Below are 19,286 nucleotides of genomic sequence, written 5' to 3' on the forward strand. Positions count from 1 at the left end.
TTGTTTCAGGGGATTGGACTTGTTCAGCCCAAAGAGTGATGGAGACACAATGATCTTCTATGACTGGGAAGGTGGGAGTGGCCAAATAGGTTCCAGTAAAGGAAACATCCCTTGCCCTAGCAGCTGCTTTGAGGAGCACCACCTCAGGGCAGCACCTGGTGTGATGCACCTTGGGGTGGACATTTAGGTACAGGGCTTCCCCACCTCTGCCAATATCCCATCATCCAGGAAGCAGTGGGGTTGCCCACCTTCCAGAGATAACATGAACTTGGATGCTGAGTAGCTGACCACCCTGAATCTTCTAGACTGCACAAGCCCTCTCTGCTGGAGCAGAAAGGGAGGAAGCCCTTGTAATTAAGGAATTTGAATTCCACCCCCGACCCCAGCAATTGGCAGTTTGGAGTCAGACTTAATTTGATTTTGAAAATAATGTGATAAGCCAAATATGGTGGGATAAAATTGTATCCAATACAACTGAGCACATAAAAGCAAAATACTAGCTTAGAATGAATGGGACCATGGGTTTGTGGAGTAGAGCTGTGAGAATCCATCCAATTGCTTTTTATATCTTTGTTTTTCTTCTTTGTAAGACCCTCATGCCAGATTATTTTCTTTTTTCTTTCTTTTCTTTTTTTTTTTTTTTGAGACAGAGTCTTGCTCTGTCACCCAGGCTGGAGAGCAGTGGTGCAGTCTTGGCTCACCGCAACCTCCGCCTCCTGGATTCAAGCAATCTGCTGCCGCCTCCCAAGTAGCTGGGATTACAGGTGCCTGCCACCACACCAGGCTAATTTTTGTATTTTCAGTAGAGATGGGGTTTCACCATGTTGGCCAGGATGGTCTGGAACTCATGACCTCAGGCAATCCGCCCGCCTTGGCCTCCCTAAGTGCTAGAATTACAGGTGTGAACCACTGCACCTGACATGCCAGATTATTTTCAACACACTCTTAAATATTACCTTCTTGGGCCAAAGGGCCCCCCACCAGTGGTGCTAAGTAACATCCATGAGGGGCACTGGAGGCCGTGGACAGACGAAATAAATGCAAAGAAGGAAAAAGGGGCGAGAAGACAAAGAAGTGAAAAAGAAGGGAAAGTAGAGAGGAGAGAAAGAGATAACTATCAAAATCAGTGGGAACCCTATAAGTAGGCAGAATAAATGTACCGGAATGGCAGGCGTTTTCAAGCCAAGCCCAAAGAAGACAGTTATGCTCTTCTCCTTCTCCCATTTTTCCCATACGTTTTCTACTTTACTTTCTACTTAGTCAGCCTTTGATTATGCAACACCCTCATCCGTTCCCAGGCAACAGACACCTCATTCTTTAGTCCCACCCAGCTCAAGAGGAGGCCACTGGGGAAACGTAAGGGGTTGAACATCACGCAGACCTGGGTTTCAAATGCGGCCCTGCCAACTAGTGTCACTGTGCCTCAGGTACTAGATCCTCAAGAGTCTAGGAGAGTGCCCCCTGTCTAGGAGGGGTCAGGAAATTAATCACTGACCAACACTACAAAATTACCTTTCCTTTGTTATTTGACTTAAGACTTCCGGGTTGTGAAGACTGTGAGTCTTGAAAAAACACTGGTGAAAATTGAGGGCTTCTAAAAGAGAGGTTAGGGGGCATTAAAGGGAACCTACCTAAATGATTTCTCATTCATATCTGCAAGAAGCCCTTGTCTTGGTTCTCTCTCTAGTCCACTAGTTATCACATTTTACAAGGCCTCAGAATCACCTGGAGAGCTGGTTAAAGCAAAAATTGCTGGGCCCACCCTTGTAGTTTTTGACTCAGGATGTCTGGGCCAGGTGAGACAAAAGGTCCCGGATGATGCTGATGCTGCTGGTCCAGGAGTCACACATTGAGAACCACTGACCTAGTCCTATCTCACATTAAAGCTAAAGTGATTTGTTTAAAGCCCTGCTTTTATCATTTCACTTTCTGTTTAAAACTCTTCAATAGCATCCTGTAAGATATATTTTGAGGTGTCAACGCTAACGGTTAGATGATCAAGCTTTTTTTGTTTAGTGAAGAGGAGAGAAGCCATTGCCCCCCGACCACCCTGTCCTCTTAGGATGTTTTCTTAAAGACATTAAGACATAAGAAGCCAGCCTTTTGATTTTACAATGCGAGGGCTCTGGCCTTCTGTAAGGATCTGTAAGCCCTTACCTCCAGAATGGCAAGAGAAATTGTAATTGTCGTCTTCCAACTTACTCTATGAAGTTGTGTGAAATTCTGTCCAGACTTTGTACACACTTTCATGCTATCTGCATATGCATGTAAATCTGTAATGCTTACTTACAAGTTGTGTTCTCTCTCTTCTCTCTTCATATCTTCAAATATTGCTACAAAGGAGTTGTTGTTTAATGTTGGCAGGATTGTTTCATTTCCCTAACACAACCTTCCTTAACACTTTACTATTCTCTGAGGACCATGCTCCTTTTATAGGGGTGGACCCCTGCCAGCCTTGCCGATGCAATTAGATTCTCTCTCCCAGGAATTTGGGATCAGGACTGAGAGACATGATCTGGAGAGAGAGAGAGAGTGAGAGAGAGAAAGAGAGAGAGAAAGAGAGAGATGCACAGAGAGAAGAAGCAGGGGTGCCGGTTCCTGAGGCCTTTCCCTCTGCAGTCCAACCCAGGGGAGTTACAGCTGCATTTCCTGCCTTGGGTTCTATGAGCTACCCTACGTCCTGCCCAAATCCCCCTTTTTGCTTAAGCAGATTGGCCTTGGAGTTCTGCTAATTGCAACCAAAATAACCCACATGAAGATACTCCCCACTGCCCTCTCGATGAAGTCCCGATCCCCTGAACATGGCAGTAAAGCTCTTCACCATCTGGTGTCTGTTTGCTTTCCATCTTTTTCCTCAACACATTCACTTTCTACTCTCTATTTCTGTATGTTGAACTACTTTTTAGCTTTTTCTACTCTTCAGGACTTGGGCACGATGTGTTCTTTCTGCTTATTGCACTCTTTTCTCCTCGTCTTTGCCTGGCCGATCCCTATTTGGCCTTTAGAATCAGTGTGTGTCATTTTCTCCAGGAAGCCCTCCCAGATACACAAATTATTTTCCTAACTCTCTGACTACCTTTAGCTCCTCTTGTCCTAGCACGTATATGGACATTATCATTGCCTGTTGACTTGTCTTTCTTCCACCTTAGATTGTGAGCTCTGTGAGGGCATAGATTGATTCTGGGTTGCTTTTGTTTCTGGGTGTCTAACACAGTGCCTGGTACTTGGCCAACACCCAATAAATACTTATCAAATGAATGAATAATGTGCCTTCCTTGCCATCAGTCACCTCCCCCAGCAGCAGACTGACAATGTTGAATAGAAAAAAGAAAGAAGGAAAGAAAGAAAAAGAGTTTGGCCTCAAGCTATAGACTATGATTTAGAAATACTCTGGAGATCAAGAATCAGATATCTCCGTGGTTTGGGAATATCCAATTACCTTCATTGTATCTCTTTTTCCCTATTTAATAATTGTGCCAGAGTTTCTAATTAGAGACAAGACCTCATGCATTTATTGATTCCAATGTGCTGCATCACTAGGGAGATTTTGAGAATAAGGCTGGAATTTAGCATATCAGAAATTCAATCCATTTGAGATCTCTCAAAGAGGTTTGCCCTTGGGTCATTTAGCACAGACTTTCATAGTCACTGCCAACTGTTGTCATGGTAATCATGGAACCTTTCATGATTTTTGTATATGAGTTAATGAAGACACTGGAAACAGCCCAAAGGACTTCATCTTTGGGCGTGCATTTGTCTCCATATTAACCTAATCATTGTTTTGAACACACATCTGCCCCAGGGCCGGTCCTCTTGGCTCTTGGTCCTGACAGAAATAAATAAACAACTGATTCCTTTTTAGTATTTCAGACTAGGAGGCTGTGGATGGTTGCCCTTTTGGTCTCATTTCAACAGGAAATCTCACATGGAAGGTTTAAAAGAGCAGAAGCAAAAAGAGGCTGTGTGAAGCAAATCTTTCTTTTATTTCAAATGATTAATGTGGCTGATTTCAAGGTACCTAAATTTAATGCCTATGAAGAAGGTTTCAGTTGTGGAGAGCACAGAACATTGACTGTATATAAAGCCTTTTTTAATGCTTCTTTATAAACACACTTTAACTTAAGCTTCCACCAGGCCTACAAATTTGGATACAGATATCCCAGTGTGCTTACAATATTTGAGTGTGAGTTTTCCATCTGTGTCTTCTGTGAGTTATTTCCCAATATCCATTCTTCTCTTTTTTCTTAGTAATAATACCCCTTATTACTTTTAGCAAGGGACATGGATGTTTAAAATCAAGACATGGCTGGGCGTGGTGACTCATGCCTGTAATCACAGCACTTTGGGAGGCCAAGGCAGGTGGATCACAAGGTCAAGAGATCGAGACCATCCTGGCCAACACGGTGAAACCCCGTCTCTACTAAAAATACAAAAAATTAGCCGGGCGTGGTGGTGGGTGCCTATGGTCCCAGTTACTTGGGAGGCTGAGGCAGGAGAATGGTGTGAACCCAGGAGGCGGAGGTTGCAGTGAGCCAAGATCGCACCACTGCACTCCAGCCTGGTGACAGAGTGAGATTCCATCTCAAAAAAAGAAAAAAAATCAAGACATTTCCCACCACTCTACCTTACTGCTGGCCAGTAGTACTTAAAGAGAGGGGTTATATTGAACTTTCTGGATGTAGCTTTAAAGGGAGCTATTGAGAGAGGTAGGAGGCAGCCAAACGCCTAGGCAGATAGGGGTGGGTCCCTGGTGAAACCCCACCTCCAAGCCAAAGACAGTTCAAAGCCTGAAAGCCAAGCTACAAATTAAATCCTCAGACTGGATTGAGAACCTGTCTTCCTGTTTGGTGTGCTTTCCTCTGATGGATCCCCACCCTTCACGTGTTTTACATATACCTACCCTTTTCCTAATTGGTTTTCTACACTGTCATGCCCACCTTTGAGTGGTGTCTTTGCTGTAACCTTTTTTGCATACTCACAAACCAATCAGCACATACTCCCCATTCTGAATCCGTAAAAGTCCCCAGACGGAGCCACATTAGGGACTTTCATGCCTTTGGGTAGGAGAACCACCCCTCACAGGACCCCCTCTCTGCTGAGAGCTGTTCCTTCACTCAGTAAAATTCTCAGCCCTCCTCACCCTTCAATGTCCAGGTTATTATCATTCTTCTTGGGCATGGTACAAGCACTTGGGAACTGCTGAACATGAGTTTAAGCTGTAACACAGGTGTGCTGGGGCATGCCAGCATGGCCAAGCAAGGCCCAGGTGAAGCATCACTGGCTGGGGGTCCCTGGCTTGCAAAATGACTGAGAAGAAAAATCCTGCATCACTATTATGTGCCTTTCTTCATCCCTTCCTACTGACTGGAATGTGGACCTGATGGATGGAGCTGGGGCAATGATTTTGGGCAATGAATTAGGAGCCACATTGAAAATGGCAGAATTAGAAGCCAGAAGTCTAGGTCCCTGGAGATTGTGGAACTTCTATAAAAGCCAAGACCACGAGAGAGAAAGAAACAGCAGTCTTAAGTAAGCATCTATTATTCCAGATTTTCTTTTTTTTTTTTTTTTTGATGCAGTCTCACTCTGGCCCAGGCTGGAGTTCAGTGGTATGATCTGGGCTCACTGCAACCTCCATCTCCCAGGTTCAAGTGATTCTTATGCCTCAGCCTCCCCAATAGCTGGGATTACAGGCATGCACCATCAAGCCTGGCTAATTTTTGAATTTTTAATAGAGACACCATGTTGGTCAGGCTGGTCTTGAACTCCTGACTTCAAGTGATCTGTCCGCCTCAGCCTTTCAAAATGCTGAGATTACAGGCGTGAGCCACCACCCTTGCCCTTATTCCAGATTTTCTGTCATCTAATCTTAACTGATACACCACTCAAAAGTGAAATTTATTTTTTCTCCTTCCATTGATTGGGTGTGAAATTGCATGGGCTTTTTTGCGAGATTTGCCTTCTGATCCCAGGGTCTGTTGGAAGGTGGGCAGGTTTGCTAGACCTTTGCGTTAGCCAAAATAAGTTCTCTGGTATGGGGAACTGAGACAACATTTCAATGTCAGGGCTAAGCTTATTCCACTTAGCCATAGAGACATACTGTTGCCTGGTCTCTGTATGTGTATTTTGAGTTTTTCTAGTGCAAGGGAACTACATATCCTTTACCCTAAAGTCAGGGCTCCTATCTCAAACACCTTTTGGAATGTGGTAGGGGATAAGACTTATCACTAATTAGTCTGAGTAGAAATTAATTGAGATAGAGACAAAAACCAAACCAAAACAAAAATTATCTAAAGCAAGTATAATAACCCTCCATGGGAGAAACAAGCCTTATGCCAACAAGGAATTGTGATTTTACTTACTGAACTTGGGCCTTTTAATCTTCTTTGAAGTTTCTTTGTTTGAATGTACTCCAGTCACCAGCAAAACTACATAAAGAAAAATTTAAAAAATTTAATCAATATTATTTTACCTAAATGCTTTCTCTTTTGACTCATATTTATTTTGATCATCCACAAAGTATTCTCACTGGCGGAACAAATTTTCCCTCTTACAGTCATGCATCACTTAATGATGGGGCTGTGCTCTGAGAAATGTGTCAATAGGCGATTTCATCATTGTGCCGATATTGTAGAGTGTACTTACACAAACCTAGATGGTCTACTACACACCTAGGCTGTATGGTATGGTCTATTGCCTCTTAGGTCAAAAACCTGTACAGCATGTTACTGTACTGAATACTGTAAACAATTGTTAACAACTGATAAGTATTTATGTATCAAAATATATCTAAACATAAAAAATGTACAGTAAAAATACAGTATAAAAGATAAAAAGTGGTACATCTGTAGAGGGCACTTAGCATGAATGGAGCTTGCCGGACTGGAAGTTGCTCTGGGTGAGTCAGTGAGTGAGGGGTGAGTGAGTGTGAAGGCCTAGGATATTACTGTACAAAACCGTAGATTTTATAACCACTGTTTATGTCTACACTAAATTTATAAAAAATATTTTTTCTTTAATATAATATTAATCTTAGCTTACTATATCTTTTTCACCTTATAAACTTGTTGATTTTTTAACTTTTTGACTCTTTTGTAATAACGCTTAGCTTAAAACACACACATTTTACAGCTGTACAAAAATATTATCTTTCCTTATATCCTTATTCCACCAGCTTTTTTGTATTCTTGAGATTTTAAAATTTTTTACTTTTAAAATGTTTTGGTTAAAAGTTATGATAACTTTTTTTTTTTAGGTGAGTAAAAGGAGTATACTCTAAAATAATGATAAAAATATAAGATATAAAATACAGGCCGGGCGTGGTGGCTCACGCCTGTAATCCCAGCACTTTGGGAGGCAGGGGTGGGTGAATCACCTGAGGTCAGGAGTTTGAGACAAGTGTGGCCAACATGGTGAAACCCTGCGTCTACTAAAAATAGAAAAATATTAGCTGGGAGTGGTGGCATATGCCTGTAATTCCAGCTACTTGGGAGGCTGAGGCAGGAGAATCGCTTGAACCCAGGAGGCGGAGATTGCAGTGAGCCGAGATCACGTCACTGTACCCTAGCCTGGGCAACAGAGTGAGACTCTGTCTCAAAAAAAAGAAAACACATAAGCCAGCAACGTAGTTGTTACTTGTTATCTATCAAGTAATCATTATCAAGTATTATGTACTGTACATAACAGTATGTGCTATACTCCTACATGGCTGCTGGCAGCTCAGTAGGTTTGTTTACACAAGCATCACCACACACGTGAGTAATGTGTTGTACTACATCAATGGCTACAATGTCACTAGGCAATAGGAATTTTTCATCTCCATTATAATCTTATAGGAGGCCATTGACTGAGACATTGAAGTGCATGACTGTATTAAGTGCATGAAGCGCATGACTGTATTAAGATTGGAGAAATGAGATGTGTACTTTGTATACTTTTCTCAGCCTCAGCTGAAAGGTCCCTTTAAAAACACCTCTTGGATACTTGTCCTTTGTTTTGCTGTGTTTAAATTTGACCACACTAACCTGACAAAGCCCCCATTTTCCAGAGGAAGGAATGTGGGTCTGGAGAAGTCCACTAATTTGTCTTGTCCCATGAATTAATGATGGAGGTGGGATGAGCACCCCGGCCCTTCCTGTGCTCTGTCCTCCCTTCCACAGCAGGTTTCCAGATGGCCAGTTTCCAAATAGCCGGAGAACTGCATGTGCATGTGTGTGCATCTGTGTGTGTGCACACTATGTGTGTGTGCAGCTATGTGTGTGTGCATATGAGTGTGCTTGAGGGAAGGCTGAATGCAGGGAACATATAAAGAGCCTCAGAAGAGAGGCTGTCTGGGAAAGAAAGGCAAGGAGAAAGGGGCTAGGGAGAAGAAGGAGACTCATCACAATGTCTGAGAAGTGACCTGAGTATTCCCTCGTAGCCCCTGGCAGCCCTGGTTCTGTGTCCCATCGAGGCAACTGCAGATAGTTGAGCTTCCTCCTTAGAAACAGGAGCAGAACCTCCGATAGCATTTGGACACCACACTCCTTAAAGTGTATCAATAGGTGAAGAAGGGAGAATTCTGTATCCTTTCTAATTTAAAGTCTGGTTCCTTTTCAAGCACGTAAGATGAAATAGAGCATTCTCAGACCTTGTGATGAGTCTCTCCTTCTTCTCCCCACGCTTTTCTCCTTGCCTTTCTTTCCCAGACAGCCTCTCTTCTGAGGTTTTTTTTTTTTTTTTTTTTGACAGAGTCTCACTCTGTCACCCAGGCTGGAGTGCAGTAGTGTGATTTCAGCTCACTGCAACCTCCACCTCCCAGATTCAAGCGGTTCTCCTGCCTCAACCTCCTGAGTAGCTGGGATTACAGGTGTATTTTTTTTGTATTTTTAGTAGAGATGGGGTTTCACCATGTTGGCCAGCCTAGTCTCAGACTCCTGACCTCAGGTGATCCACCTGCCTCGGCCTCCCAAAGTATTGGTATTACAGGCGTGAGACACCGCACCCAGCCTGAGGCTTTTTATATATTGTCTCCATTCATTAAAAAGTGAATGTTGGCTGTTTTTATTATTTAAAAAGATACATGTTCTTTGTAGAAAGATGTAAACAACACAAATGTGGATGAATATAAAAGTATAATATTTTCCAGTCTTTTTCTATATGTATACAGGTATTCATATGAATACATTTAAACAAACATTTGATCATACTCATGTTGTTTACAATGTTTGATAACTTATTTCTACTTAATGATATATATCAACATTTTTTCTTGTCATTAAATGTTCTTTCTACAGTAATTTTAATTCCCTGCAAAGTATTACCCTATATGGATGTATCATAACCAAACTTTGATTTAATAGAAATAGCATAATCTTTGCATAGATCCATTATTTCCTTAAAATACATTTCCAAATAGAATTTGTTTGAAATGTATGCTCACTTAAAATCTTGATACGTATTGTGAAAATTTCTGATAGCTTTTTTTTTTTTTTTGAGACAGTCTCGCTCTGGCTGGCTAATTTTTGTATATTTAGCAGAGATGGGGTTTCACCATGTTGGCCAGGCTGGTCTTGAACTCCTGACCTCAGGTGATCCTCCCGTCTCGGCCTCCCAAAGTGCTGGGATTACAGGCATGAGCCACCGCGCCCGGCGGGTGTGTTTGTTTTTAACTGAACACAGATCCTCAACTTAGGTATAAATGGACTTAGGAGTTCTTGGATTGGCAACTATTTTTGAAGAAAAAAGTGGCAATGCCACCAAGTGTTAAAAAAAAAACTCTTTATTTATCTTATGATTATCCAGCTACTATGGTCTCAATGTCTGTTTACCTGCCCCCCCCAACACCCCCCAACTAGAATTCCTAACATTGACATCCTAACCCCCAGTGTGATGATGTTAGAAAGTGGAGCCTGGCCGGGCGCAGTGGCTCAAGCCTGTAATCCCAGCACTTTGGGAGGCTGAGACGGGCGGATCACGAGGTCAGGAGATCGAGACCATCCATCGTGGCTAACACGGTGAAACCCCGTTTCTACTAAAAATACAAAAAACTAGCCAGGCGACGAGGCGGGCGCCTGTAGTCCCAGCTACTCCAGAGGCTGAGGCAGGAGAATGGCGTAAACCCGGGAGGCGGAGCTTGCAGCGAGCTGAGATCCGGCCACTGCACTCCAGCCCGGGCGACAGAGCAAGACTCCGTCTCAAAAAAAAAAAAAAAAAAAAAAAAAAAAAAAAAAAAAAAAAAAGTGGAGCCTTTGGGACGTCGCAGCTCTTGACAGTGAACCCTCACGAAGGGATAAGTGCCCTTATAAAAGGTACCCTAGAGAGCTGGTTTGCCCCTTCTGTCATGTGAGAACACACCAAAAAGATGGCTCTCTAGGAACCAGGAAGCAGACCCTGAGCAGACCCTGAATCCATCAGCACCCTGATCTTGGACTTCCCAGCCTCCACAACGGTGAGAAATAAACTTCTGTTTTTCTAAGCCACTCAGTCTGTAGCAGTTTTTTATAGCAGCCTGCATGAACTAAGACCCTAGCTAACCTGTGCCAATGATGTGGCCATTGAATTATCTCCAATTTTGACTGTTAGCACTAGTTGAGGCCTGAGTAATTGACATACCATGTCCTAGGAGAACAGAAACGTGAAAGAGAACTGAGTGAGAACCAGAAGTCTAGCCAGGCAGAATGAAGGCAGACATTTTTTAGGTATATTTACTTCTGGGGTTTGAGTGGGTATGAGTGTCCTGGAGGTCTAATTTTTATAGTAGCTTCTTGTCAATTAACTCTGTGCGAAGACTATATTTACACTTAATGCTCAAAAATAAATATCTATAATCCTATAATATTTTTTAAAATGAGTACTAAATACATACATAGAAAAAAAAATTGAGCAAGGGGAGGGAGTAAGTGAAATAATAAATTTGGGTATCCATTTTTGTGGAAAACCAAAAACTGTTCTTGGCCTCTGTGCCTGAGGCAAGTGGTTTATAAGTCCTGGTATCATTAGGACTATAAATATTTTAGTAAGATCACCCCATCATTTGCTTTTGGTTGCCCAGGACCTTTTAGGCTGAAAAGATGCATAGCTGGGTTCAGTTGAACAGCAGTAATTAATAAAGTCATTATCTTTGATGGCACACACAGGCCGTCCCCTCAGCTTCTGTGCTTATAATGAAAGCTCCTCAGAAACCACTCCTCCAGGGGATGGCTGGTCAGTAGGGCCTGCAAATGTGCTTGCGCCCTGGAGCAAGTCTTCACTCCTCCTCAGCAATCCCCCTCTTGCTACATTGGAAATGGTAAATGGCATGTTGAAGTTGGGGAAGAGAAAAATCAATCTTGTGTTCATTTTCCTAGGACACCTAGCAGAGCACCAGGATGGATGCCTGATGCCCACTTCAAAGCGCAAAGCCGCAGACAGGTCTGAGAGCCAGCCCCCGTGTGACCGTAGTTAATTATCTGGCAATGGAGGCCATGTGTGTTAAGAAAACTTGAAGAGAGTTAAGTCTGGAACCCCAAATTCCAAGGCAATCATGCAGCAATGCTTCTCAGCAATGCTTCTCAGTCCTTAAAAATCCAGTGTTCTTTGGCCAACATGGGGAAACCCCGTCTCTACTAAAAATACAAAAATTAACCTGGCATGGTGGCTGGCACCTGTAATCCCAGCTACTCGGGAGGCTGAGGCAGGAGAATCACTTGAAACCAGAAGGCGGAGGTTGCAATGAGCTGAGATCGCGCCACTGCACTCCAGCCTGGGCAACAAGAGTGAAACTCCATCTCAAAAAAACACACAACAACAAAAATCTGATGTTTCAGTTTTGAATAACATAAACAATTGTCTTCTCCTTCTCTTCTCTTCTCTTCTCCTCTCCTCCCCTCCCCTCCCCTTTCCTCTCCTTTCCTCTCCTTTCCTTTCTTTTCCTGTCTTGCCAAGGCTAGAATGCAGTGGTGTGATCACAGCCTACTGCTACCTTGAACTCCTGGGCTCCAGCGATCCTCCTGCCTCAACCTCCCAAATAGTTGGGCTTACAGACATGTGTGCCACCATGTCCGTCTACTTTTTTATTTTTTGTAGAGACAGTGCCTCGCTATGTTGCCCAGGCTGTCTTTTCTTTCTTTAGTAGTGCTTGAAATGTTCAAGCATATTAAATACTAAAATTACTTTTTCAGAAAAAAAATTTCTTCCACTTCACTCTCTCCCTCTCTGATGTGACAATCAGGACAGTTCAAATACTGATTTTTAAAATTTATTGTATAATGCATAGAGAAAATATAAATGAATAAGCTTGAAACTATGTTTAATCTTCTTAATGTTAAAAATGCAAGCTAAAGCAAAATGAGGGGGTGTTTTCCCATATCGTGCTAATAAATATGGAACATAAAATTATATTTAATCCTGGCAGGGATTTGAGATTAGGGCTTCCCTGAACACTGTTGGTGAAGTATAAGCAAGCAGGACCATTCTGGAAAGCAATTTCAAGAGCCTTAAAAACTTTTATATTCTTTGGCCTAGAAAACAAACTTCTAGGAATATATCCCAAGTTATAATCAGAGGTGTAGACAAAGATTTATGTAAAAAAATGCTCATTGTAGCATTATTTCTAATGGATCTGGAAATAATAAAATGTTGAAAACATGCCAATAATGAGAAATCCTAGGCATTTATTACAAATGGTGTGTAGTAGAATATTAAATTACCTGTGACGTGTTCAGCTCTAACCCTAAGAATGACTCCGACAAGTTTAAAATATATGCAGATAAATAACTGGAACAAATATACTAAAATGTTAATAATGGAGGAATTATTATTTCCATTTTATGTTTTCTGTATTTTCCCCTTTTACATTTGTATTTAATATAAAATATATATTTTATATAGACATAATTTATATAATTAGAATCTTATATAAATGAGAAATAACTGATGTAATGATAAAGAACAATTATTTTTTACTCTGGTCATATTGAAATCATATAGGTTTATAATAATGAAAACTGCTTTCTAAAATTATTGGCGTGATTCATCTGTGCTCATGTTTTCCAGTTTTCCTGTCAGTAATGAATTATAATCAGAATCCACATTATGTTGAAGAAAAGACATGAAATACCAGAACATCTAATCAATGATCAAATCAGTAGGTACTTACTGAATACTTGTGTACCTAGAACTTTTATAGGCATGCCTCATTCTAGCCCATAAACTTCCTGTTAGATCTTTTTGGAGACCCTCTGTGTGCTAACATAGATAGTATCCACAATGCCTCCTTGAAAACCAATTTATAAAGCAGATCATTTAAACATAGTTCAGGTTTCCCTGATGCTTTAATTTAGGATTATGTACTCAATGAAACATTTAGCATCAAATAAATCAGAGCTTCATAGGAAAGCCATGACAGCTTATTCTCTACAATCATGTAAATCATAAAATTATGCTTCAAGTCATAGGATATTTAAAGCTGGGAGGAGCTTTGGAGGTCATCCTTTATTTTATAGAAAGGAAACCAGGCCCAGTGTCACCACCTTGGCTAATGCTGCAGTCATTTGGGGGAAGAAGTTGGAACCAGAATGCGAGTTTGCTGGCTACAGTGTTGGCCTCTTTACTCTACTTGCTCCCTGCCAGTGTACATGTGGATTATAAACAATACTCCAATGACAATGAGCACTGCAAAACTCTGCTCTAGCATGCATTGAAACATGTCTAAAACAAGCATGCTACCTCTTAATTAAACACATTAAACACTTAATTGACATTTATTTAGAGAGCTTTTGAGAGATCCTTGAATGGCTCCAATACCTTAAAAATCAAGCCTCCTTAAGGACAATTATTTGTTTAGAAATATTTATTGAGTGCCTATGATATGTGGTGAGCACTAGAGATACGACCCTGAGCATGATACAGCTGCCACCCTCAGTGAGTTTACAGATTTTGGAGAGCCAGAAAAATGACAAGGCCAATATCTTGCAGCTATGTGAGAAGAAACACAGGACACCAAGGAAATGCATAGAAGATGGTCCAACCTAATGGGGATGAGGGAAGCTTCCTGGAGGAATAGCATGGTTTGTGGGAGGGGGTGTGGGCATGTCAGTGAGAGGAAGAGCATTCCAGGAAAGGGAATGGCATGTTCAAAGGCCTGTAGGTGAGAAATGATGCATTCCCCAGGGAAATTAGAAGTTCAGTGCTGGAGTGGGCGCTATGGTGAGTGACAAGAGCAGGGGAGGAGAGCAAGAGCCATATCAGGAAGGCCCCACAAGCAAGGCACTTGAAGAAACTTGCACTGCATCCTAAAGGCAAAGGGAAAACACCGAGTTTGCATGGAGAGCAACAGAGTGGAGGTCAGATGTGGGCTTTAAAAGATTAATAGGGGTATGGTAGAAAATGAGGTAAAGGCGTAAGGATTTGGGGCAAGGAGGCCATCACAGCACCCAGAGGAGGGGTAGAGAGACTTAAGCAAATGACCCTGGGGTGAAGACATGTAAGCAGAGGAGAGAGATGGCAGGGAGGCAGACGCACGAGGACCTGGAAAGGGGACTATGTGAACGCGAGCCTTCTTGTTTTTCATTAATAGAGTGATTTATTATTCCCCCCAGCTTCATTAAGGTATAATTGACAAATGAAAATCGTCTATATTTATGATGTTTTGATATATGTGTACATTGTGAAATGATTAAATCAAGCTAATTAACATAGCCATCACCTCACATACTTAACAATTTGTATGTATGTGGTGAGTACATCTTAACTCTACTCTCTTAGCATATTTCAAGTAAACAATGCAGTTTTATAAGCTTTAGTCACTGCGCTGTACATTAGATCACCAGAACATATTCATCTTGTAACTGAAAGTTTGTACCTTTTTTTTTTTTTTTTTTTGAGATGGAGTCTAGCTGTTGTTGCCCAGGCTGGAGTGCAATGGCACAATCTTGGCTCACTGCAACTTCTGCCTCCCGGGTTCCAGCAATTCTCCTGCCTCAGCCTCCCAAGTAGCTTAGATTACAGGTGCCCGCTACCATACTCTGCTAATTTTTGTATTTTCAGTAGAGACGGGGATTTCACCATGTTGGCCGGGTTGGTCTCGAACTCCTGACCTCAGGTGATCCACCCACCTCGGTCTCCCAAAGTGCTAGGATTACAGGCATAAGCCACCACACCTGGCCTGAAAGTTTGTACCTTTTGGCCAGCATCTCCCTATTTCCCCAGCTCCCCAGCCCCTGGAAACCATTGTTCTACTCTCTGCTTCCATCAGTTTGACTTTTGTAGATTCGATACAGTATGTAAATGAGATCATACAGTCTTTGTCTTTCTGTGCCTGATTTATTTCACTTAGTATAACATCCTCTGGTACATTTACACTGTAAATGCCAGGATTTCTTTTTTTATGGCAGAATAATATTCCATTGTATATGTGCACCACATTTTCTTTATTCATTCATCCATTGATAGACACTTAGGTTGATTCCTTATTTTGACTGTTGTGAATATGCTGCATTGAACATGGGGGTAAGGATATCTCTTCAACAGACTGATTTCATTTTCCCTGGACATATACTCAGATGTGGGATTGCTGGATGACATGGTAATTCTTATTTTTATGTTTTGAAGGAATCTCATTGTTTGGGTTTATCTCATAATATGGGTTTATTAATTTACATTCCTACTAACAGTTTAGAAAGGCTCCCTTTTCTCCACATCCTTGCCAACACTTATCTTTTGTTTTTTAATAACAGCCATTCTAACGGATGTGAGGTAATATCTCATCGTGGCCTTAATTTGCATTTACATGATATTAGTGATGTTGAGCATTTTTTCATATGCCTTTTGACCATTTGTATGTCTTCTTTTGAGAAATGTCTATTCACATCCTTTGTCCATTTTAAAAATTAGGGTATTTGTTTTCATGCTGTTGATTTGTTAGAGTTCCTTATATATTTTGGATATTAATCCCTTATCAAATGTATGGTTTACAAATATTATCTTCCATTCTACAAATTGTCTCTTCATTCTGTTGGTTGTTCCTTTTACTGTGCAGAAGGTTTTGGTGCAAGCCCATTTGTCTGCCTTTGCTTTTATTGCCTGTGCTTTTAGGGTTATATCCAAAAAGTCATTGCCCAGACCAATGTCACAAAGCTTTTTTCTTATGTTTTCTTCCAGTAGTTTTATAACTTCAAGTCTTACATTTAAATCTTTAGTCAATTTCGAGTTAATTTTTGTATACAGTGTGAGCTAAGGGCCCAATTACATTCTTCTGCATATGGATATACTATTTTCCCAATACCACTTATTGAAGAGACTGCTTTTTCCCCATTGTGTGTTCTTCTCACCTTTGTTAAAAATCAATTAAACATAAACGTATGGGTTTATTTCTGGGTTCTTTATTTTGTTTCATGGGATTATATGTCTGTTTTTATGCCAGTACCATGCTGTTTTGATTACTATAGCTTTGTAGTGTATTTGGACATTGGGTATTTGATGCCTCCACCTTTGTTCTTTTTGCTCAGGATTGCTTTGACCTTTTGGAATCTTTTCTGTTTCCATATGAATTTAGAATTCTTTTTCCAAATTTCTGTGGAGAATGCCATTGAAATTTCAATAGGGATTGCTTTGAGGATTGCATAAAAGAATCTGTAGCTTGCTTTGGATAGTATAGGCATTTTAACAATATTAATTCTTGCAATCCATGAACATGGAATATCTTTCCATTTATGTCCATCTTCTTCAATTTTCTGCATCTTGTTTTTGGTGTGTGTGAGTCAGGGCCTTACTCTGTCATCCATGTTGGAGTGCAATGGCATGATCATGGCTCACTGTAACCTCAATCTCCCTGAACTCAGGTGATCTTCCCTCCTCGGACTCTCGAGTAGCTAGGACTACAGTCACATGCTACCACACCTGGATAATTTTTTTTTTTTTTTGTAGATACAGGGTTTCTCCATGCTTCACAAGCTGGTCTCAAGCTTCTGGGCTCAAGCGATCGGCCCACTTAAGCCATGCAAAATGCTGGGATTACAGGTGTGGGCCACTGTGCCTGGCCTCATCAATGTTTTATAATTTTCAATGCACAGATCTTTCACCTCTATGGTTAAATTTATTCCTAAGTAGTTTTTTTTTTTTTTTTTGATGCTATGGTAAATGAGATTGTTTCCTTGATTTCTTTTTCAGATAGTTCACTGTTAGTATATAGAGGTGCTACTGACTTTTGTATGTTAATTTTGTATTCTATAACTTTACTGAATTCGTTTATTAGTTCTAACAGGTTTTTGGTGGAGTCTTCAGGGTTTTCTATATATCATATCATGTTATCTGCAGAGAAAGTTTTATTTCTTTTTCAGTTTGAATATCTCTATTTCCTTTCCTTGCCTAATTGCTCTGGGTAGGACTTCCAGTAACATGTTGAACGGAAGTAGCAAGGGTGGGCATCCTTGTCTCATTTCTGATCTTAGAGGAAAAGCTTTTAGCTTTTCACCATTGATTATGATATTAGCTGTGGCCCTGTCATACATGACCTTTATTGTTTTGAGGTACAGGGGTCTCCTTTTTCTACTGTGATTTCTTGCTATCTGAATAAGCAAGCCAGAAGGGCAAGGGCAGGCTGAGAAAGGCAGGGTACAAAAGACAGCCAGATCTTCCTTTCTTGTTTCTGTGATGCTGGGAAGATGCAGAGGGTGAAATGGCCTCAGAGTTTGTTTCATTTGTTTGACTAAACCCTATTCCTAACCTCTTGTCCCACTCTCAATCCATTCTTATGTTAGAAACCTACTAACTTGTATGTTAGAATGAAAAGAGAGGTAGCTTCTCAAAGGGGTAAGGGGGAAATGAAGGACCTTATGCTTTCAAGGGATTGTTCCCCAGTGTCATAGCCAACTTTTTGTTTGCTAAAGCAAGCCAGGCATATAGAGCAATTGTAGAGGCAGTGTTGGGATGGTTGACCCTTGGACCTTACCCAGTCTCTGAGGACAACAGCAGTGGTTGGGGTAGGGCTTCTGGTCCAGGTGCCTAGAAGTTCCTCAGGGCTTCTTATGGCCATCTGACAGGAGCCAGGAAATAGTGCCACTGGTTCCTGAGAGTACCTGGTATCCTTGAGGACTTATCCAAAGTGAAGACAGAGCATTGTTTTTGGCCTTTTCTTTGGCTCCAGGAGAAAGTAGCTTACCTGAGAGACAAGTAGCTTGGACAGAGCTGCCCCCAGGTCTCTGGCAGCCCTGTTACATAGGGTTGGGTGATTAATAGCTCAAACATATAATTTGCAGGAAGCTCTGAGACAATGAGTGACTTGACAAAATTGGCAAGTTGATGGTGGAGTCAGGACTAGAACCCATATCCTCCCTTTGACTCCTGGTCCAAACATGCCTAGAGCCCCCTTGCCTTCCCAGCTGCATTACCTTCTTCTCTTCCAGTCCCCAGTTCTGCCAGGTACACACCCTCTGAACAGACCTTGAGCACTCTCATTATATTATGGGTTGAATTACGTACCCCCAAATTTATATGTTGAAGTCCTAAGCCTCCGTATCTTAGAATGTGACCTTATTTGGAAATAGGCTCATTGCAGCTATAATTAGTTAAGTTAGGATGAGGTCATACTGGAGTAGGGCGTGCCTCTAATCCAATATGACTGATGTCATTATAAAAAGGGAAAATGTGCAGACAAACACGAGTAGAGGGCGAATACCATGTGAAGATGAAGACAGTGATCAGGATCATACATCTACAGGCCAAAGAACACCAAAGATTGCCAGCAGAGAGCCAGAAGCTAGGAGAGAGACACGGAACAGATTCCTGCCTTGCAGCCCTCTGAAAGAACCAACCCTTTTGACACTGATTTTGGACTTCTAGTCTCCAGAAGGTGGAGAGAACGGGTTTTTGTTGTCCTAATCCACCCAGATTGTGGTGTTTTGTTACAGCAGCCCTGACAAACTAAAAGACTGTCTGAAAGGCTTCTTCACACCTTCCTGGCAGTAATTTCACAATGATCCACAGGATTACTCTACCTGACAAGGCCATGGCACAGTGGGGCCAAGCTTAATGGAAGATGACCCTTGGGCTTGGTCCTAAACCCCTCAGCACTTTAGCTGAGTACTTCTAGTTGACCTGCTGCTCCTCAAGGGCCTATGCAAGATTGCATACTCTGGTGATAATGGATTCTTTTTTTAAAAAATCATCTTTGGGCTGGGTGCGGTGGCTCACGGCTGTAATTCCAGCACTTTGGGAGGCTGAGGCGGGCGGATCACAAGATCAGGAGATTGAGACCACCCTGGCTAACATGGTGAAACCCCATCTCTACTAAAAATACAAAAACAAAAAAACAAAACAAAACAAAATAT

General features: G+C 41.6%; 1 protein-coding gene across 2 annotated transcripts in view; it reads right to left on the reverse strand.

The window, feature by feature from the left end:
- Window positions 1-19,286, reverse strand: part of VIT (vitrin) — a 131,599-nt gene that overhangs the window by 91,065 nt on the left and 21,248 nt on the right. For both annotated transcript variants that reach the window (XM_011935979.1, XM_011935978.1), the window contains exon 3: window positions 6,363-6,428. In XM_011935979.1, the coding sequence (XP_011791369.1) occupies window positions 6,363-6,428 (66 nt within the window). The remainder of the gene's footprint in view (window positions 1-6,362; window positions 6,429-19,286) is intronic.

The sequence above is a fragment of the Colobus angolensis genome, unplaced genomic scaffold (assembly GCF_000951035.1).
Source record: "Colobus angolensis palliatus isolate OR3802 unplaced genomic scaffold, Cang.pa_1.0 Scaffold15, whole genome shotgun sequence".
Lineage (NCBI taxonomy): Eukaryota > Metazoa > Chordata > Mammalia > Primates > Cercopithecidae > Colobus > Colobus angolensis.